Raw genomic sequence first — 23,076 nt, forward strand, 5'->3', positions numbered from 1 at the left:
AGTAGAGACCGGGTACAACCAAGTCTCACCTGCGCACCTTCTTCTCCCGACTGGCCGACTTCGGCCTAACAATCTATCCGGCCAAGTGCCAGTTCGGGAAAGAGTCCATGCAGTTCCTGGGCCATACCACCACGGCTGAAGGAGCCACACCTGCCGCTACGAAGGTCGCTGCAATCAGGGAGTTCCCACGCCCGGACAACCTCAGAGGGCTACAGGAGTTTGCGGGTATGGTCAGTTTCTATAACCACTTCATATCAGGCACTGCACGCATCATGCAACCACTCTTCGCCCTCATCACGGCCAAAGACAAGATACTCGCTTGTGCTCCAGAGGCCAGCATTCGAAGCCATGAAAGATGCCCTCGTGAAGGCTACCCTGCTTGTCCACCCACGCACTAACTTGCATATGGCGCTCTCTGTCGATGCCTCTGCCACAGCCGTCTGCGCCGTCCTGGATCAGCAGGTGAACAAACAGTGGAAACCATTGGCATTCTTTAGCCGACTTCTTCGCCCACCAGAACGCAAGTATAGCACTTTTGATCATGAGTTGCTGGGCATGTACCTGGCGGTGCGTTATTTCCACTATTTCTTGGAGGGGAGGCCTTTCACCATTTTTACCGACCACAAACCCCCTCACTTAGGCGCTCGCTATGGCAAGCTTGTTGGCCCACCAACAGCGTCACCTCTCCTTCATGTCGGAGTTCACCACCAACATTCGGCACAAGGCGGGGAAAGACAACATGGTCGCCGATGCACTCTCATGACTGGCCATTTGTGCGCTGACACCCAGCCTCGACTTTGACCAGCTCACCTGGGACCAGGAGACGCAGGCCTTCAGGGCTGCCATCACGGGCCTGTGGTTCCAGGACCTCCCGACTCTGCACGGTGAGGGCACCGTCCTGTGCGATGTCTCCATTGGCACCCTGCAACCAGTGGTTCATCAGCAGTGGCGCAGGCAAGTCTTCCACCATATCCATGACCCTTCCCACCTTCCATCAGGTCCACAGTCCGTATGGTGGCAGAACGTTTCGTCTGGAACAGGCTTCGGAAGCAGATTGTGGACTGGGCCAGAATCTGCACCCATTGCCAGCTTTCCAAGGTAGAGTGCCCGTACAAGATTTCAAACACATCTGGGAGCGGTTCAGCCACATACATGTGGACATCGTCAGACCCTTACCCGTTTCCCGAGGTAACTGTTACCTTTTCACAGTGGTAGACTGCACCACTCGTTGGCCCAAGGCGATCCCGATGCCTGATGCCTTCACGGACTCCTGCTCCCGAGTGCTTTTGAATGGTTGGGTTGCCCGGTTTGGTGTCCTGAACCACCTCACGAGTGATCGGGGCGCCCAGTTCACCTCTGTGCTCTGGGCACAGCTCGCCAACAGGCTGGGGATTGAGCTACATCACACCACGGCCTATCACCCACAGGCCAATGGGCTAGTCGAGCGATTGGACCACCACCTTAAGTTGGCACTTATGGCTCACCTCACCAGCCCCTACTGGGTGGATGAGCTGCCTTGGGTGCTCCTGGGCATCCGCTCAACACCCAAAGAAGATCTACAGGCGTCATCAGCCGAGCTGGTTTACGGTGCACCTCTAGCCCTACCCGGTGAGTTCGTCAACGCACCTCAGAACCCCCAGCAGTCACCACACGGTCTACTTCCCTGCCTCCGGACCCAATTGGACTCCTTCACACCTCCACCACTGCACAGAAACGACACATGGGCCTCTTACGTCCACAGCACCTCTACAAAGATCATACGAAGGGCCGTACAAAGTCGTCCAGCGTTCAGGATCCACTTTCACACTGGACATCGGTGGTAAGAGGGAACTGTTTATGATGGACAGGTTAAAACCAGCCTGCCTCGACCCCACCGAACCAGTATTTGTGGCCCAACCAAGAAGTGAGGCTGCCCAGCAAAAAAGGACATTGGCACCTGTTCTTGGGTGGGGGAGGCTGTGTGGCGGTACGCCATTAGGCAGGTGAACCAGCCCCACTTGTCACACACGTGGCTGGGCAGCCAGCCAAAATGATGCTGTCGGGGGTTTCCTCCTGACCTTGGCACCAGACTCAGAAGCCCATGTTTGGGGGCCCACATGACAGCCCGGTGGCGTCGGGGCCCCCCCCCCCCACCCCTGCCCCCAGTGCAGTTCTCAGCCAGGTCCAGGCTGGAAGTATAAGACCAGCCAGACAGCCTGCAATAAATCAGTTTTTGCTCACTGATCTCAACCCGTCTATTTGTGTGATCCTTCAGTTAGCAATGTAGCCACCGCTACAGTCTAATCTTTTTGTCCATGTAATTTTAACTGCACCTCAGGAGACCCAAAAATATGTGTGCACAGACCACCTTTCATGCAGCTTTTTTTCCGAATTAAATAATGGGTTCACATTCCTGAGAAAGATGTACATATGCTTATTGGAATTTATCTTTGAATTTGCCAACTTATTCTCACACACAAGATGACCCTTTGGCCATTGTGTCCATCCCAGCTTTCAACAGAATAATTCCCACTATTTGCCTTCCCCTCCTTTCCTTGGAGCCCTGCAACTCATTCTCTCTTACATGCCCAACAATTCTCTTTTTTTGTTCATTAATCTGCACTAAAGCTATCACTAATTAAGCTATCATTCCATATTTGGGATATAGGAAGAAACAAAACTCTTGACAAAAATTCAAGTGCCACATGGAGAACAGGATCAAGAGCTGTGTGGCAGGAGTGCATCCAATAATTACTGTACTTATTTTTGCAAGCTTTGAGGCTTATTAGGATTAACATTAAACCAGTCAATGGACTCTGACTTAGTTAATTTTATTTTTAAAATGAATTATTATAATTTACTGAAGATTGTTAATTTATAATGTTTTTCTGATGATGCATTTTTGTTTATTCCATTTAGGTTATTATGATAACACAATATTTCACAGGGTTGTACCTGGTTTTATTGTTCAAGGAGGAGATCCTACTCGAAGTGGAACAGGTGGTGAGTCAATATATGGGAAGCCATTTAAGGTGAATTTTCCTTTATTTGTTTCTTTAAGATTTTGAGTAATCCCTGGCAAAAAGTCATATTGCTAGCACATGCTTGCTATTGATATGAATATACATAATGTCCTATTGTAGAGGCATCACAAGGGTAATTCAATACACAAACATGCTGGAGAAACTCAGCAGGTCATGCAGAACCTACAGGAAATAAAAGGTAACCAATGTTTTGAACCCAAGTCTTTTGTCAAGGTATGAGCAAAAGGTATGCAGGCCTAAATAAAAGGTGGGGGGAGGAAAGAGCAGGGAGAGGAGTAAAGGGTAACTGGTAAGAGGTCAGAGGTGGATATGAGTGGAAAGGTAGAAGAGAAAAAGGCTGTGAAGTTATAGGGAATGAGGATAGCTGTCTGAATCAAGAGGAAAAGGGGTGGGGAGCTCGAGGAAAGGAAACTGCTGGATAGTGAAAGAAAGAGAGGGGGAAGGGGTTAAATGGAAAGCTGGAGAGTGCCCAGACAGAATATTAGGTATTTTTCCTCCAATTCAATGTTCAATGACTATATTTATTTTGCTGCGTTTCAGTAAAAGGGGGAAAGTCAGAGAAATAGAATCAATACAATACCACCAAGTGCAAACCGTCATTTTCTCCCTCATGTCTATACATTGTTTTGTCTTTGTGATGCAGGCAGCACATTGTCCTGTATATTTATCTTAAGTCGGTGAGGGAATGGGAATGTCTGATTTTTTTTTTCTCTCTAGATGTCCATTTTTTGTGCTTTGCAGTTTGGATCTTTGCATATATAACATTTGCATTACAGGCAATTGACATTTTTAAGTCGAGCAGATGGAATTATTTTGAATATTTGTAAACATTTCCTGTGCTTGAAATCAGCATTTTATGAAATTTGACCTTTTTGATTATTATTTTATTTCAGGATGAATTTCATTCTCGTTTACGTTTTAACAGAAGAGGATTGGTTGCAATGGCAAATGCTGGACCTCACGATAACGGCAGCCAATTTTTCTTTACACTAGGTCCTGCAGAGGAACTTAATAACAAGCATACCATCTTTGGAAAGGTCAGTGTATGAAGATAAAGACATTTTGCAATTTGTTCAATAGCATGTTCAAGTGCAAGGGTCGCAAACTTCTACCCGAAAAGCAAGCATACACTTGCACTGTACATACAATTTATAAATTACCCTGTTTTCTGTGTTGCAATTTTTAGTGACAATTTATAATTTAAACATTTCTATAAAATTTGTTAAGTCAACATTGCCCTCTTATTCTGTTTATTTGAACACCTTGTGCTGTTTGGTCTGTTCATGTCTTATGAGTCAGCGCTGTCCTGGCCACTGAAGTGAAATATGCTTTCATGGAATTTGTTGTTGGCTTTCACATTCATTTACTTATGATCTAGTCTTTCCTGAAGTTTTTACTTCAGTAAAAGTAGTTCCTGATTTTGGCTGAGAGTCTTCCAAAGCTGGGGGTGAGGGGAAACTCTTCCTATTCCTGCTCAACAGTGTCATTGTTTATTTAAAGAGAAATAAATTGTTCCCAAAGTACTTTTTTGCTCTTTTTTTCCTTTCTGTCAGCTGAGGATTGTTACCATTTATCCAATCTGCATTTTGGAAGTCCATATCAGGTCAACAAGAAAGGATTGGCTTTTTATTATCCGGGGTGGGGGGGGGGGGTATTCCCTATTTCTTTTAAATTATTTTTAGTTGAAAGTAAGAGTGTGTTCTTGCTGAATTCCCACCCACATTTCAATAGCCATTTCTGATTTTTACGTGGACTATTTGAGCTATGTGGAAAGAATTCTTTTAATCATATAACATTTACACCACGGAAACAGGCCATTTTAGCCCTTCTAGTCCACATTGATCTAAGTACTCTCCTCTAGTTCCACCGACCTGAACCCTGCCCATCACCCTCCATTCCTCTCCCATCCATATACCTGTCCACTTTTTTCCTTAAATGACAAAATGGATCCTGCCGCCACTACTTCTCCCAGAAGCTCATTCCACACAGCCACCACTCTCTGGGTAAAGATGTTCCCCTTAAACCTTTGCCCCTTAATTCTTAACTTATGACCTCTTGTTTCAATCGCTCCTACTCTCAATGGAAAAATCCTATCCACATCAACTCAACTGTATCTATCCCTTTCATAATCTTAAATACCTCTATCAAATCCCCTTTCAACCTTCTACACTCCAAAGAATAAAGACCTAATTTGCTCAATATTTCTTTGTCATTTAGATGCTGAGACGTGGGTAACATTTTCATAAATCTTCTCTGTATTCTCTCTACCTTGTTGATATCCTTCCTATAATTTGGTGACCAGAACTGCACACAGTCATCTAAATTTGGCCTCACCGTTGCCTTGTACAGTCACAACATTACTTCCCAGCTCCTCTATTCTATGCATTGATTTATAAAGGCCAGGATACTAAAAGCCTTCTTCACCACCCTATCCACATGAGATTGTACCTTCAGGGAGTGATGCACTGTTATTCCTAGATCCTTCTGCTCCTCTGCATTCCCCACTGCCCTCCCATTTACCGTGTATGTCCTGTTTTGATTTTTCCTACCCAAATGAAGCACTTCACACTTCTCAGCATTAAACTCCATCTGCCATCTTTCAGCCCACTCTTCTAAGCAGTCCAAATCCCTCTGCAATCTTTGAAAACCTTCTTCATTATCCACAATTCCACCTATTTTAGTATCATCTGCATATTTACTAATCCAATTTACCACCCCATCATCCAGATCATTAATGTATATGACAAATAGCAATGGACCCAATGCAGATCCCTGAGGCACACCACTTGTCACCGGCCTCCAGCCTGACAAAAAGTTATCCACTGTGACTCTCGGGTGTCTCCATTCCAACCACTGTTGAATCCATTTGACTATCTCAAAATTAATACGTAACGACTGAACCTTCTTAACTAACCTTTCATATGGAACCTTATCTGAACTGAAGTCCATCTAGACAACATCCTCTGCTCTACCCTCATCAACATTCCTAGTCACCTCTTCAGAAAATTCAACAAGATTGGTCAAACATGACCTTCCACACACAAATTCATGTTAAGTGTTCCTGATCAGACCCTGTCTCTCCATATACTTAGATATAACTATCTCTAAGAACACCTTCCATTAATTTATCGACCACAGCCATCAAACTTGTAGGCAGATAATTGCTAAGCTTGCTCCTCGAACCCTTTTTAAACAAAGGAACCACATGTGCAATACGCCAATCCTCCGGCACTATACCCATCTCTAATGACATTAGAAAATCACTGTCAGACCCTCGGCTCTTTCCTCACTAACTTCTCTCAAGGTCCTGGGGAAAATCCTGTCAGGACCTGGAGACTTATCCACCTTTATATGCTTCAAAAGCTTCAGTACATCCTCTTTCTTAATCATTATAGTCTCCATATTTACCCTCTTTGCTTCCTTTACCCTGCACAATTCAATATCCTTCTCCTTAGTGAATACCGAAGAAAATAAATTGTCAAGATCTCCCCCATTTCTTTTAGCTTCACACACAGTTGTCTGCTATGATTCTCTAAGGGACCAATTTTATCCCTCACTCTCCTTTTACTATTTACATATTTGTAGAAACCCTTTGGATTTATTTTCACCCTGCTTGCTATAGCCACCTTCTTTTAGCTTTTCTAATTTCTTTCTTAAGATTCTTCTTGCATGCAATGTATTCTCCGAACATCTCCTTTATTTCTTGTTTCTTATATTTATTGTAGGTCTCCTTTTTTTTTTCGAACTAAGTTTCCAATATCCTTTTAAAACCATGGCACTCTCAAACATTTGACCCTACCTTTCAACCTTACAGAAACATAAAGATTTTGTACCCTCAAAATCTCACCTTTAAAAGAACTCCATTTCTCTACTACATCCTGCCCATAAAACAAATTGTCCCAATCCACTCCTTGTAAATCCTTTCGCTTCTCCTCAAATCTAGCTTTTCCCCAATCGAAAACCTCAACCCTAGGCCCTGATCTGTTCCTTAGCATAATTACATTGAAGATAATGGCACTATGATCACTGGACCCAAAGTGCTCCCCAACACATACCTCCGTCACCTGACCTAGCTCATTCCCCAAGAGTAGATCCAACACTGACCCTTCTCTCGTTGGTACCTCTACATTTGCTGTAAAAAAAAAACACGATCCTACACACATTTTACAAGCTCCTACCTATCCAGCCCTTTCACAGAATGGGTTTCCCAATCTATATGTGGAAAATTTAAATCTCCCATAATCACAACTCTGTGCTTATTACAGATATCTTTTATCTCCCTACAAATTTGCTCTTCTAGTTCTCCTTCCCCATTAGGTGTTCTATAATACAGCGCTATAAGTGTAACTACCCCTTTCCCATTCCTCAATTCCACCCATACAGCCTCCCTGGACGAGCCCTCTAATTTATCCTGCCAAAGCACTGCTGTAATATTTTCTCTGACAAGCAATGCAGCACTACCCCCTCTTACCCCTCCGATTTTATCACACCTAAAGCAACAAAATGTTGGAAATGCTGGAAATTTTTGGGGGATCTTTTGTTACTTAAGTTTCAAAATGATTATATAATAGTGGTGTGGTGATACAACCACTGGACTGTCAGTGACTGCCTGTGCTTATCTGCACTCATGCACTGCAGGGGGCAACCCATTGTACCTGCAGGGATGTAACCTGGGAGACTGGCTCCCTGCCAATAACCGGCCCCACATAAAGGCTCACGCCAACCCTTGGAACCAGAAAGGATACAGAACTTTATGTGCAAGTTTAAGCTAATTAAAGCCTATAGTACAGCCTTTCGTTGTTTGTGCTTGTTTGTTTGCACTGCAGTGCACCACAATTTAAATAGCTTAATTTTAAAGAAGCATGGAGAGGTTTCTCAGCATAGAGAAGCTTCATATCGACCCATAATGCCCAGAAGCTCCAGCACACTTCGAGATCTGGAAGCATGCGATCGGGGCAATCATCCACACTCAGGCTGAGATCATAAACCCAGACCAGAAGAAACCCATGGTACTGCTCACGAAACTAGACCCGTTCGCATTCCAGGCGATCTGTGACTGCACCTGTATGAACTGGAGATGGCCATGTTGGAAAGCATCAAGCGGCCCCCAGTGAATGTACTCTATTCCAGGTACCTCCTTAGCACCAGGCTACAACAGCCAGGTGAGGCAGTAGAAGCTTACCTTGGGGCACTGAGTGAACTGCCACGCCCCTGCATGGCCAAGACCAGGATGACTGCTGGAGAAGTGGAACGACTCATTTGGGATGCGTGTGTGTGAAGCCTGCGATTGAGGGCGACCTGACAGAGATTGCAGGAAGAAAGCTATGCTTCCCTCATGAGGGTCATTGATGTGGTCCGCTCTCTGGAATCTGCAGCTACCACGCTGAAGACTTTGATGCCCGTCTGCCACACCCTTCAGCTTAGCCGACGCAGACGACTGCCCCTGCCGAGGGCCCCTTCTGTGGAGAAGCGATTGTAGCCAACAATGCATCCCGCTGCTATAAGTGCTGCGGGACCCAGTGCAGGTCCAACAGATGCTCCCGGAAGAACTGCCCCGCGAAGAACTTGCATTGCTCCAGGTGCAGTAAGAAAGGCCACTTTGCCAAAGTGTGCCTCTCCAAACCCACCGGGATGGCTGCGGCCCTCTTCGACCAGTCAGAAGCCCTCCTCAACCCTCCTGGCGCCTCACATGTGAGTATCAGGCAGCACCATTGCTGTGCCTGTTACTTCCACCCATACCGGTGACATCACTTCCGACCCAGCTGTCGAACCATGCCGCCACCATGTGCTCCCCACAGTTGCTGCCATCTTGGACCGGCCGACTTCCACCCGCATCAAACACGTCACTTCTGCCCCACTGACCCAGCAACGACGTCAACATGTGCCATCCCAAGACTCCTTGCTCCCTACGCCAATCCACACCGCAGAGATGATGATGATGCCTTCACCATCCTGGTTGATCGGGACCACACCTACAAACTGCTACTGGCCACCGCCAGCTGGGAGCAGCGACTCAGACTCCGAGTCGGTCTTAGTGTCCACCACACTGTTGGACAACATCCCCCAGATACTCAGGAGCTCAATGATGGACATCGCTGTCAATGGGAAGGTAATAAAATGTCTGTTCGATAGCATTAGTACTGAGAATTTCGTGCACCTGTATATGGTCCATATGCTGGCGCTCAAAGTATGCCCAATGAACTTTTCCATTACCTTTGCAGCTCAGGACCACTCCATTACAGTGCTGGGATGCCGTTCAATAAATTTGACTGTGAGAGGTGAAACCTACAAAGGGTTCAGGCTCCTGGTCATGCCAAAGCTCTGTGGCTCGATTATCCTGGGTCTCAATTTCCAGTGCCATTTCCACAGTGTCACGCTGGCCTTTGGTTGCCCACTCCCTCCCCCACACCTCACTGTCCACAATGCCAAGCCTAGCGACTGCCCCCGCTTCACCTGCAGACTGTCCACCCTATGGATACCCCTCCCTCCCTCTTCAATCACCTGACGCCAGACTGCAAGCCCATTGTGGCCGAGAGGAGGTGCTACTGTGCAGCCGACGGCCTTCATCAAGGCCGAGTTTCAATGGCTTCAGGCAGAAAGGATAATGGAGCCCAGCACTCCCCCTGGCGATCCCAGGTCCTGGTGGTCAAAGGAGGCAGTAAACTGAGGATTGTCATCAAATATAGTCAGACCATCAACTGGTACACCTAGTTGGATGCCTACCCACTACCAACATGGTCAATAAGATAGCCCAGTACAAGATTTTCTCCACCACTGACCTAAAGTCAGCCTGCATCAGCTTCCTATTCCAGGCCTGGGATATGCCCTATACTGCCTTCGAGGCTGATGGGGGCCTTTACCAGTTCCCCTTTGGGATCACAAATGGAGTCTCCGTGTTCCAGAGGGAGATGGACCACACAGTGGACCGACATAACCTAAGAGTGATCTTCAAAAATCTGGACAATGTCACTATCTGCAGCCACAACCAGCAGGACCACGATGCTAACCTGAAGAAGTTCCATCAGATGGCAGAGACATTAAATCTCACCTATACTAGGGAGAAGTGCATGTTTAGCACCACACACCTCTCCATCCTTGACTGCGTCGTGGAACATGGTGTCATAGGTCCTAACCTGGAACCCATGTGTCCCCGATGAAACTTCCACTCCCCCACACACTCAAGGCCCTGTGCAGATGCCTAGGGCTGTTTTCCTACTATTCCCAGCGGGTCCCCCGTTCTCAGATAAGGTTCACCCACTGGCCCACGCCACCACCTTTACCCTCCCCGGTGAGGCACAAGTGGCCTTTGCTCACATCAGGAAGGATATCGCCAATCCCACAATGCATGCCGTGGATGAAAACACCCTATTTATTCCAGATGGAGTGCGATGCCTCTGACGTTGCCCTTGCTGCCACCCTCAACCAAGGGGGCAGACCCTTGGCCTTTTTCTCCCGGACCCTCCACGTCTCAGAGCTCGGGCATTCCTCCATCGAAAAAGAGGCCTAGGCAGTCTGCCACAGGTGCCACTACCTGGCAGGAAGGAGGTTCACCTTTGTCAGACTAGTACACGGTGGCATTCATGTTCAGCACCACCCACAGAGGCAAGTTCAAAAACGACAAGATCTTGCACTGGAGAATCGAGCTGGCCATGTTCAGCTATGACATGCAGTATAGGTCGGGGAAGCTCAATGACTCCCCTGATGCTCTGTCCCATAACTGCTCCAGTGCACAGTCCGACCGACTTCAGGCACTGCACAACATCCTTTGCCACCCAGGCGTTGCGCCTGTACCATTTTGTGAAATCCTGGAATATCCCCTTCACGGTCCAGGATGTCTGGACCATGACGGAGTCCTGCTAGGTTTGTGCGGAGTGTAAACCGCTCTTCTTGCATCCAGCACAGACCTCTCAGTTATAGATGAATACTTACGTTTCCCGTTTGCCATCCCTTGCCCCGATACCTCCACTGCCTCCATTATAATGGCGCTGGCGCAGATCTTTACCACGTTCAGATACCCAGCATTCATCCACAGTGACCGGAGGTCCAGCTTCATGAGTGAAGAGCTGTACTAGTACCTGATGATGCAGGGCATTGCATCTCGTCGCACAACTAGCTACAACCCTGGGGCAACGGGCAGGTAGAACAGGAAAATGGGTTAATCTGGAAAGCAGTCCTCCTGGCCCTTGGGTTGAAGGGATGGTCCACCAACTACTGGCAGGAGACCCTTCCCGAGGTGCTCCATGCTATACGGTCGCTCTAATGTACAGCTACCAACCAGATCCCTCACAAATGCCTCTTTCCCTTCCCAATGAAATCAGTAATGGGAATCTTACTGCCGGCATGGCTGATGTCCCCAGGACCAGTCCTCCTCCGTAGGCACGGGAGGGCTCACAAATCTGCTCCCTGGTCGCAAAGGAGCACTTCCTCCATGCCAACCCACATTACGCCTAATTGGTATACCCCAATAGATGTGAGGACACTGGCTTGACTTGGCACCTGGCAACGGCTGGAGTCCAGCCCCCTCGTCCCAGGGCACCCCTGGCACCTCCAAGACCCTCCCGAAGCTAACATCTCCCCCCCCACCCACCCACCATTAACCACAGGACCCCACTGCCTGCGGACCCATCCCTGACCTACACCCCCTCGTTGTCAGGCACCATCCTGCCCACACCAGCAGCTGCCCCGGCCACCCCTGACCCAGCCAATCTTCAGGCGGCTTTGACCATTGACCAGGAGCCTGTCCTGTGACCACCAGATTGCCTGAATTTGTAAATATGTGTTTTTCTCTCCCAGCGACTCGGTATATAGCTGACACTCGGCACAACAACGTTGGTGGACACTGTTTTTCTTTCCCCCTCCCCCCCCCACGGGCCGGGACTCATTCCAAGAAGGGGTGAATTTGGTGATACAACCACTGGATTGTTGGTGAATGCATGTGCCTGTCCACACTCCTGCATTGCCTACTGCAGGGGACAACCCATTGTACCTGCAGCGAGGTACCTTGGGAGACTGGCTCCATCTTCCAATCACCGGCCGCACATAAAGGCTCACACTGGCCCTTGTGCAGGAGCAGAGCACATGGAGCCAGAAAGGATACAGAACCTTGTGTGCATGTTTTAAGCTAATTAAAGCCTGTAGTATACAGCCTTGTTTGTGCTTGTTTGTTTGCGCTGCAACGCAACACAAGTGAATTCTTAAATCAAGATTAAATTCTTATCTACCTGCTGCACCAAATTCTTCCTCAATCTTTTGCTCTTTGCTGATTGAATTGCAATAACCATGCAAAAATACATTTTGTCTGATTATACCACCTCTATAGTATTGGAACCGTGCTCTTGCCAACAGGAAATGCAAACCTCTTGCTTTGTGTCTCCAACTTGAAAGAAATGCATGGAAAATTGTAAAAGCATGAAAAACCAGTCCAGCTTCACTAAAGTCTTGAATGAGCTATATATGTGTTTTACTGAAATAGTAATTTTTATTTTCTATTTACATTATCACATTAAAATAGAAAAATAATCAACAAAATATTCATAAATTCAGTATTTTTGATTGTACATCTGTCTTAGAATTTTACACCATTGAAGAAAGCCATTTTAACTTCAGTGTAAGTTGGGAAAAGCCTATAACCAATTTTTGTATCCCATGTCTTTGCCTTTGTTCTTGAAGATTACAATGACAATAGACAATAGGAGCTGGAGTAGGCCATTTGGCCCGTCGGGCCAGCACCGCCATTTTAGATCATGGCTGATCATTACCATCAGTACCCCTTTCCAGCCTTACCTCATAACCCTCAACTCCGTTACCCACAAGAGTCTTATCTAACTCTCTTTTGAACATAGTCAGCGAATCCACCTCTACCACCCTCTGTGGCAGAGCATTCCACAGATTCACACTTCTCTGGGTAAAAAAAATGCTTTCTCATCTCCGTCCTAAAGGGCCTACCCTGTATTCTTAAACTATGCCCTCTAGTCCTCGTCTCCCCCATCATTAGGAACAAGTAATCCGACTTCACCCTGTCTATCCCCCTGATAATTTTGTATACCTCAATCATGTCCCCCCTCATCCTTCTAAACTCCAATGGATACAAGTCCAGTTTTTCTAGCCTTGCTGCATATGACAACCCTGCCATCCCTGGAACTAACCTTGTAAATCTGCGCTGCACACCCTCTATAGCTAGTATGTCCTTCCTCAAGTTTGGAGACCAGAACTGGACGCAATACTCCAGGTGGGGTCTCACCAGGGCCCTGTATAACTGCAGAAGGGCGTCTCTGTTCCTATACTCCAATCCCCTCTTTATGAAAGCCAACATTCCATTTGCCTTCTTCACAGCTTTCTGAACCTGCATGCTAGCCTTCAGTGACCGGTGAACAAGTACACCCAGATCCATGTGTTCTTTCAAGTTTTTCTTTATAAAATGTGATTTTGATTGTGTACATAAACTAAAGGTGGGGATGCATAACGTTGTATATTATATTGGTGAAGCTGTAGTTGGAATATTATGTGCAGTTCAGGTTGTTTCACTGTAGACAGGATGTAATTAAGCTAAAGCTTCACAAGGATGTTGCCTGGACTGGATGGCCTGAGTTATAAGGATAAATTCCATAGGCTGGGGCTATTCACCCTGAAGCAAAGGAAGCTGAGCAGGTGACCTTGTAGAGGTTTGTAATATAATGAGAGACATAGATAGAATGGATTATCACAGTCTTTTTCAGTAGAAGAATCTAAAACTAGAGGGAACACGTTTAAGGTGAGAGCGAAATGGTTAAAGGAAATCTAAGGTGCAATTTTTTATACATAAGTGATGGGTATGTGGAACAAGGTGCCAATGGAGATAGTAGAGACAGGTACAATTACAAAGTTTTTTAAATCAATGACAGGAACCTGGTTAAGAAAGGTTTAGAAAGATGGGGCCAAATGCAGGCAAATGGGATTAGCAAATGGGCATCTTGGTTGGCATCGACAAGTTAAATCTACAAAAAGGTGGTGATCTGGGCAAGAACTTTTATATTAGTTTCAATGTAAAACATCTGGTTGCAATCTACAGCTCAAAAATCTTGGTTTTAAAAAAAATAACATTTAAAACTTTAACACAAATATCTGAAATAATAAAGTACCATTTTACTAACAATTTATTTCAAATTAAGAGACAAACATTCATAATGTACCTCTGTGGGTTACTCACCAAGTGAAATAAACAAGATCATAAGAGGTTCTTTACCAGATGGACATTTTCTTGTGAAAGAATCAAGAACTAAGGGTCATTGCCTTGAGAGAAAGGTTCATCCATGGGGGAGGTATTTTCTCTCACAGGATTTCTTGGGCTGGTTGGGAGCAGAATCCTCTCCAGTGCAGATTCTTGTTAGCAAAGGGCTGGCAGGCAGTGTGTAGCCTTGAGGTGGTAGTCAGATAAGCCATGATCTTTTTTTAATGGTGGAGCAGATTAAAGTGGTGTGCACCTTCTATTTTGTGCTGGCTTTGTAATGTGAGATGGTGGGTGGAGAGTTGAGAGACTGAGTTGTCACTGGCATTTGAATGATAGTGGTATTGGGTGAATCTGAGTTTGGAGCTTGTGAATTTGAAAGCAAGTATCTTCCTCTCACTGATCTTGGGTGGCTGATGAAAGAGGCTTGTGGTGGTATAATTGGACATCTGGACAGTTCTCCTACTCTTCATGTGTTAAAGCACCATTTTCTATCAAGAAATCTAAAGTTGTGCTTCATGCTGTTGGTGTCACTAAGTATTAAGAAGAATGAAGAGTGGCCTTGTTCAAACATGTAAGATCCTAAGGAGGGTTGACAGAATGTTGTTCTCATTACTGGAAGAATCACAAACCACTGGATATAGCTATTTTTAAAAAAAGGACTGGTCATTAAAATGAGGAGTGAAGAAATTTCTTCTTGGATGGTCATGTAACTCTGGAATTTTTTTGCTTTTGAAGGTGGTGTAGACCAGATAATTAATTACAGGTAAGTTGGGCATGGATAATTATCTGAAAGATTAAGGAATTGTGGTTATGGCACAAAAATGTTGAGACTAGCATAGATCATATTGAATGGTCAGACTTGAAGAGCCTGGTGGCTGCCTCTAATCTTATTTTCTTGTGTATAAGTCTGGAGTAGTTTTCTCATTACTTGAACATTGTTTCATCTATATTAAACACTTGTTAAGAGGGTAGCCACCTTCCTCAATATTTGCTTTGGCTTCTTTGGAAATTTTTCTATGACTGTGACATCTGCCTTGTCTACAATAACACAATAAAGGATTGTAAATTTCAGAAATGTTTTAATTAGGTATTGTAAGGCTACAATGTCAAGACATTTTTGGAAGATTCTAGTTATTTGAAGATTCCCATAATGATTTTGTTTTTGTCTTGGATCAATATCAAAGTCAGTAGCATCTAATCAGATGTTTCTCATTCTCTATTGCAACATTTCTGCTTTTGTTAACATGTTCAGAGGTAATATTCTGCTAAACATTATTGGATATTTATTTTCAATAGCAAAAATGTGAATAGTCAATAATGTCATTTGGTTTTGATTTGAGACATTAATCAGAATCAGAAATTATGGTCATGAATAAGTTGTGAAATTCAGGAGTGTTGCAGCATCATCAAAATGCAAACATTTATATTATAACCATCTTATAACATTAAAAGATTTAAAAAATCAAAATAATAGTGCACGAAAAGTAAGGCAGTGTCTTTGATTCATTGATTTAGGAATCTGTTAGCAACGGGGAAGAAGCTGTCCTTGTGCCATTGAGTGCTTGTCCTTAGGCTCTTGTACCTTTTTCCTGATAGTAGCAGAATGAAGAGGGCCTGGTGTGGGTGCTGGGGTTCTTTGAGGATAGAGGATGCTTTTTTAAGACACCGCCTCATGTAGATGTCCTGATGGAGTGAGGTTTGGTATCTGTGATGCTGCAGGCTGAGTTTACAACCCTCCGGAGTTTATTCTTGTCCTGAGAGTTGGAGCCTCCATACAAGGCAGTGATGCAACCAGCCAGATTGCTCTCTATGGTACACCTGAGAAGTTCACGAGAGTCTTCTGTGACATACTGAATCTCCTCAGACACCTCACAAAATATAGCCGCTGGCGAGCCTTCTTTGTGATTGCATCAACATAGAGGCTCCAGGACAAATCCTCGGAAATGTTGATACCCAGGAATTTGAAGTTCTTGACCCTCTCCACTACTGAGCCTTCCTGAAGTCCACCATCATCTCCTTGGTTTTGCTGATGTTGAGTGCAACTTTGTTGTCGTTACACTACTCAATGAGCTGATCTATCTCCCTCCTGTACGTTTCCTCATTGCCGTTTGTGATTCTGCCAACAACTGTTGTGTCATCAGCAAACTTTTAGATGGCATTGGAATTGTGCCTGGCCAAACAGACATGGGTGGATAATGAGTAGAAGAGTGGGCTAAGCATGCATCCTTTGGGTGTGCCTGTGTTGATAATCAGTAAGTACTTGTGTCAATGGCCTGTGTAAACAGCAGTCATATACTTTTGAAGGTGGTGTACAGCTCTCAATCTTATGATCAGTGATCTCTGTTGACAAAGTTGTGGGATTTTAATTTCATCGTTGGTTTGGATATAATCTCTCTCTGCACTTTCATATTAAGGATAATTTTCTTGAGCAAAAAGATTACATGTCCTGAAATCATGCAAATAGTCAATAATGTCATTTTGTTTTGATTTGTGTCGATAATCAGAATTCATAAATGTTCATAAAATACAAATATAAATAAATCAATAAGTGCTTTGAAGAAAATATGTCAGAAAGAAGATCATTTTCACTTGCTGGGGGTGTGTCTCCATAATTTTGCTCTTGCCTATTCTTGTAAGCTTCTTCAGCCATAGAACCCTCAATGCTCATCCAATTTTGGCATCCTATACCTTCCCACTAACTTCTGGCTCCCTCCCCACAGCTTTTGGCTGTGAAGGCATCGACCTCAAAAATGATCTCCTTAACTCTCCTTACCTCTTTCTACTTTTAAGAACTCTTTCTCTTTAAAACTTTTTGACCAAGCTTTTAAAACTTTTTGATACCTCAATCATTTTGACCAAGCTTTTAAAACTTTTTGACCAAGCTTCTGTCCTTAAATCTCCAAGAAGGCAATTTATTTTGTGCTACAATAATGCTTATTTAACAATATTTTGTATGCATGTTTGGAAGTGTTCTGAATGTACATGAAGCTTGCATTAAAATTATAACAGATTTGGCTGACAAGTAACTGAATTTGATTTGCAATGGAATGCAGAATAAAATTTAATAAGATATTATGATTTAAGTTACTGTAAATTATTTTTAAACAGGTGACTGGTGACACCATATATAATATATTAAGATTAGCAGAAGTAGAAATTGATAAAGATGAGCGACCAATCGTCCCTCACAAGATTAAGTCTACAGAGGTGAGTTAACTTGTTTGAAATTATTATTTTAATTATTTTGTATGTATTGTCAAGAGATTAGCACTTTTTGGATTTTTTTTCAGGTTCCTCAGTCATAGTTATGCAGTGCAGCAAAGTTGTACGATTGTACCACAACATTACAACCCTTTCTCAATTCGAGCCTTTAATTTTAACTTTAACTGCAGTTCTTTACATTTGCCACTGAATGCGTCTGATGATCCCTTTCTTGTCATACTTCGGGCAATTTTTGACAAATGTATTGTGCTTGGAATTGTGAGAAAGCAATCCTTTGTTTGCCTTTTTATCCACCACCCTTTTATATTGAATTTAACATTTGATGTGGGTGTGGCATGTGGGAGCTGTAACACTTGCTATTACTTTGTTGCTCAGTGGCAGCACCATTGTTGGTTGAATAATCTCCCGAACCGTAGGGTAATTCTACCCATTTCCATTGAACTATCCTCATTCATTTATCTCAAGTCAACTTGTTTCATTATTTGCCCAATACTGTAGCTTTCTCTACTTCTCTAATGTCCTCTTATTTGCAGAAGGAAAACTGTATGTTCATAACTACTCTTGTTGAGTATTCTCTATAGTTTTTTTTCCTCCTAAAGAAGTTTGATTTGTTAACTTGCAAAATAAAATAAAAACAGAATTCCTTTACACAAAATTTCCCTGTCCCTTGCCCTTCTGGTTTTCTTGCTGTTATATTTTTTGGAAAGTTGGCAACTATATCCATTAGTAGGTATCCTAAGGTAGGCAAAAATCAACCTTATAGCATGGATTAAATACAGGTATACTGCAATCCATGGCTAGTTAGGAATACAAGTTTTTTCCTTGATGAATATTAATCAACCAGTCCAATTTTAAGTACTGCCCTTTCTATAACAGACAAAATCCTTAATTAAAGTATTAAAATATGGCTTAGAAGTATTTAAGGCACAAATTCATGCCTACATCCGTGCAGAATAGAGCATGAAGATCTCAAAGATGCTGAGACCATGTTCTAGAAAGGATACGTGTCAGGCTAGGATAATTATAGAGGAGCCTGCCTGCTGTCTGCCACAAGAAAAAAAAACATTGCAAAGATCTTTCTACCAATGCTATATCAAGCTCTGAAAGTTTATTCTCATCTTTTCACTTCGCTGAGGTTGGTTTTGGGCACATGACTTGTAAATTGCTAATCCAGTGTATGCCCAGCTATTGTTTCATTCCTGCAACCTTAAGAGCATGCTCTTCAGAAATATACTTTCTTTGCTGTCCACAATAACTCCAGTCTTAGTGTCATCTGCAAATTTGCTGATCCAATTTACCACATTATTATACAAATCATTGATATAGATGACAAACAACAATGGTCCCTCCGCTGATCCTTGAGGCACACTACTAGTCACAGGCCTCCAGTCTGAGAAGCAGTTATCCACTACCACTCTCCGGCTTCTCTTGTCCAGCCATTTTCGAATCCCATTTACTATTTCTTCATGAATACCGAGTATCTGAACCTTCCTGACTCAACTCCCATGAGGGCCTGTCAAAGGCCTTGCTAAAGTCCATGTAGACTACATCCACCACCTTTGCTTCATCAACTTTCCTGGAAACCTCCTTGAAAACTCTATAAGATTGGTTAGCACTACCTACCATGTAGAAAGCCATGTTGACTATCCATAATTAGACCCTAGCTATCCAAATACTTTTATATCTGATCTCTGAGAACAATAATTTACCTACTATTGATGCCAGGGTCACCAGCCTATAATTTGCAGGGTTATTTTTGGAGCCTTTTTCAAACAAGGGAACAACATGAACTACCCTCTAATCCTCTAGCACCATACCGTGGTTAAGCACATTTTAAATATTTCTGTCAGACCCCCCCCCAGCAATTTCTATACTAGCCTCCCTCAAAGTCCGAGGGAATATCTTGTCAGGCCCTGTGGATTTATCCACCCTTATTTGCTTTAAGACAGCAAGCACCCCCTCCTCCTCTTTAATCTCTTCAGGATCTATAACCTTACTGCTTATTTTCTTTACTTCCCTCGACTGTGCCAGTTTCCTAAGTGAATACTCTTGGGAAAAAAAACATTTAAGATCTCCCTCATCTCTTTCGGCTCCATGCATAGCAGAACACTGATCTTCAAGGAGACCAATTTTGTCCTTTATTATCCTTTTGTTCTTAATATACCTGTAGAAGCTCTTGGGATTTTCCTTCACATTGTCTGCCAAAGCAACCTTGTCTTCTTTTTCGTCTTTCTGATTTCTTTCTTGAGGTTTTTCTTGCATTTTTATTCTCCTAAAATACCTCAGTTGCCCTCCACCTGCTATTCGCCTCTCTCTTCTTCCACACCAGATCCCAAATATCCCCATACTTGTTAATTTTATCTTTAATCCTGACAGGAACATATAATCTCTGTACTCTCAAAAGTTCACCTTTGAAGGTCTTCTACTTAACTCGCACATCCTTGCCCAAAAACAACTTATCCCACTCCACGCATTTTAGATCTTTTCTCATTTCCTCAGAATTGGCCTTTCTCCAATTTAGAATCTCAACCCGAGGCCCTGATGTATTCTTCTCCATAATTACCATACATTTTGGCGAATAAGTCGACCTTCCCACCCCCCTTTTTTTTCAGCCTCATTTTAAGGATTTTATGGTATATCCAGCATATAAATTGACCTCAATTTTCTGGTTGCCTGAGGTGCCCCGTTGACCGGCATATACGTCGACCCCCATAGATCGTATGGATTGATCTGCAGGGAATTAGCTGGAGGAGATTGCTATCATGAAGAGTCCATTGACACAATGCAACACATGACAAAAATATGAAGTGAAGCTTTAAGTTGAAAATGATAGACAGCAATTGTGGTGCTGCAAGAAAATTTTATGTACATGAGAAGTTGGTAAGAAATTGGAAGAAGAAAGAAGCGACTTTAAGAAAAATACCAAAAAGGCAATTTTCTTTGAGAAAAGGAATCACTCATTGGGCAGAGTTGGAAAATCACTTTGCAGAATGGGTACATGAACAGAGGCAAGATTGCTACATAAGTCACATGAAATAAAATAAGAGCATTTGCACTTCAGTGCACCAAGTTGCACTCAGTCCTCAGTGATGATTTTGATGCTACAGTAGGCTGGTGCAACCATTTCATGAACTGGAAAAATCTGGTATTATGCCAGAAAATAAAAATTCCACAGAAACTACCAAAAGATCTTGATCATAAAGTTGTACGTTTTCACCAGTTTATTATACATGACCGGCAAAAACATCAGTTTGCATTGGCAAATATTGGAAATATGAACAAAGCCCCCATGAATTTTGATATGATAGGCAATGGAATGGAGATGTGTTAAAGCTGTGCAAAACAGAAGTACAGGCCATTAAGGACCAGGTTTACCATGGTGTTATCGTGCATGGCCGACGGGACAAAGTTAACACCCATGGTAATCTTCAAACACAAAATTAAACTGAAAATGAAATTCCCTGGAGGTATTTTTGTACATTTTCATGAATAAGGATGGATGGATGAAAATGGTGTAAAGCTATGGATAGGCAATCTGTGGAACAGGCAGTTTATGCAAAGAACGAAGTTTGCTGGTCTTGGTTATGTTTCGTAGCCACTTAAATGAGAACACTAAAAGTAGATTAGCACTACATAATACTTACATATTGCAACATCTCGATGTCTGCTTGAACAAGTCATGTGCATGAAGAATGGAATACATGAATGTCGAGTGCAGAGAAGTTGTTTACAAAAGGTGGGGCAATGCGTGCTGCATCACTTGATGTGCTGTGCAATGTCGTGCTCAAGGCATGGGACAAAGTTAGAGACTGATAAAATTGTTTAAAACGTGCAAAGAAGATGATTTATTGTGGGACATTGACGATGAAGCAGAAATCTCATCAGATACAGACTGGGACCCATATGATGACTGTTTAAACAGTGAGAGTATGAATGTGCTTGCCGCTTCAGATGATGATAGCGAGAATGATTTTGAAGGGTTCTAAATATGTTGTTGTTTTCGGACAATGATAACGATTTTGAAGGGTGCTAATTGTTGTTTTCAATAAAAATCTCAATGAAAATCTGTCACAGTCAGTTTTATTTGGTTTTTCAGGGTTGATTTATATGCTGAATCGGTTTTTCCAGGGTCGATTTATACGTCGGATCAACACAGATTGGTTTTTGAGCTGAATTTAAGATTTCAAAAGTATATACGGCATATAAGTCAAGCCCCATTTTTGAGAGTTTTTTGAGTTTCACGATTCGACTTGTAGACTGAAAACAATGGCATTATGATCACTGGACCTAAAGTGTTCCCCTACACATACTTCTGTCAACTGTCCTGTGTTATTCCCTAATAGGAGATCCAGTATTTTACTCTCTCTAGTTGGTAACTCTATATTTTGATTTAGAAAACTTTCCTGAATACATTTGAGAAACTCCAAGCAATCCAGCCCTTTTACAGTAAGGGAGTCCCAGTCAATATGTGGAAAGTTAAAATTTCTTACTATCACAACATTGTTTCCTGCAGCTGTCTGCTATCTCTCTACAGATTTGCTCCTCCAATTCTTGTTGACTATTAAGCAGTCTTTTACTGTGATCATACCTTTCTTCCATTCTTCAACTCCACCCATATAGCTTCAGTAGCCAAGCCCTCTGGTCTGTCCTGTCTGAGCATAGCTGTGATATTTTCTGATGAGCAATGCTACTCCTCCCCCTTTCATCCTCCTGTTCTATCATGTCTGCAACCAAGTTTCACTAATGACCACAATGTCATAATTCCACATGCCAAAAATAATCCATTCTTTAAGCTCATCTGCCTTTCCTACGATAGCTCCACCTTGCAGCATTGAAATAGATGAACCTGAGAATATTTCCACCATGTACAAACTGTTGACTTTTAATGTTACATGCAATTTTCACACCATCTTTTCCCCCCTCCACTCACCTATCTGCTCTGGCACTCTGGTTCCCATCCCTCTGCAAGTCTTTCTTTTGTATACTCTGCTGTGCCAGATGCACTGTGTATTGGCCCTTTTTTCGGAATGGTGTCATTGAACATAATTAAAAAGGGGAAGAGTATTTTTAAAGCTTTAATTTTTATCAATTTATTTTCATTTTCTTTTTTTCTTTTTTTAATTTTGTCAAAACATTTAGAAACTATGGAAGAGGCTTATAACAATTTAAACTGTAGACCATCAGAGCAATGGGTAAATGGAGCCGTAGTTCCCACTGTCAGTATATTTGTAATTGCATGTGGCTAGCGCCACTTTGTCGAATAACCACAGCAGGATTGCAGGATATTTGGAGTTCCATAGTTGCAGAAGCCAAGTTCAACTTATAGGTATCTATAAGTGATGAACATTCGGTATAAGTTAGAAAGAGTATGATCAGCCTCTTTTGGTCATTATCACGTTACTGTTTGTAGGTTAATGACTGGTGTGACTTCAATGTTGTAACAGTGGCTATAGTATGAAAAATACTTTATGATATGCTTTGACAGTGTCCTAAAATTACGAGGGGAACTATTTATTTAAATATATTTTCTTCCATCATTTTAGAGATTGACCTCATCCCAGTAATTATGTTTAAGATACATAAAAATAAAATTTGACTGTCTTTGTAATTACTCTTAAGTGAATG

General features: G+C 43.1%; 1 protein-coding gene across 1 annotated transcript in view; it reads left to right on the plus strand.

The window, feature by feature from the left end:
• The window catches only part of cwc27 (CWC27 spliceosome associated cyclophilin), a 235,233-nt gene that overhangs the window by 31,819 nt on the left and 180,338 nt on the right, over positions 1 to 23,076 (plus strand). The window contains exons 3-5 of the mRNA XM_069924501.1: positions 2,899 to 3,011; positions 3,917 to 4,060; positions 17,338 to 17,436. Coding sequence (XP_069780602.1) covers positions 2,899 to 3,011; positions 3,917 to 4,060; positions 17,338 to 17,436 — 356 coding nt within the window. The remainder of the gene's footprint in view (positions 1 to 2,898; positions 3,012 to 3,916; positions 4,061 to 17,337; positions 17,437 to 23,076) is intronic.

Source organism: Narcine bancroftii, chromosome 3 (assembly GCF_036971445.1).
Source record: "Narcine bancroftii isolate sNarBan1 chromosome 3, sNarBan1.hap1, whole genome shotgun sequence".
NCBI lineage: Eukaryota > Metazoa > Chordata > Chondrichthyes > Torpediniformes > Narcinidae > Narcine > Narcine bancroftii.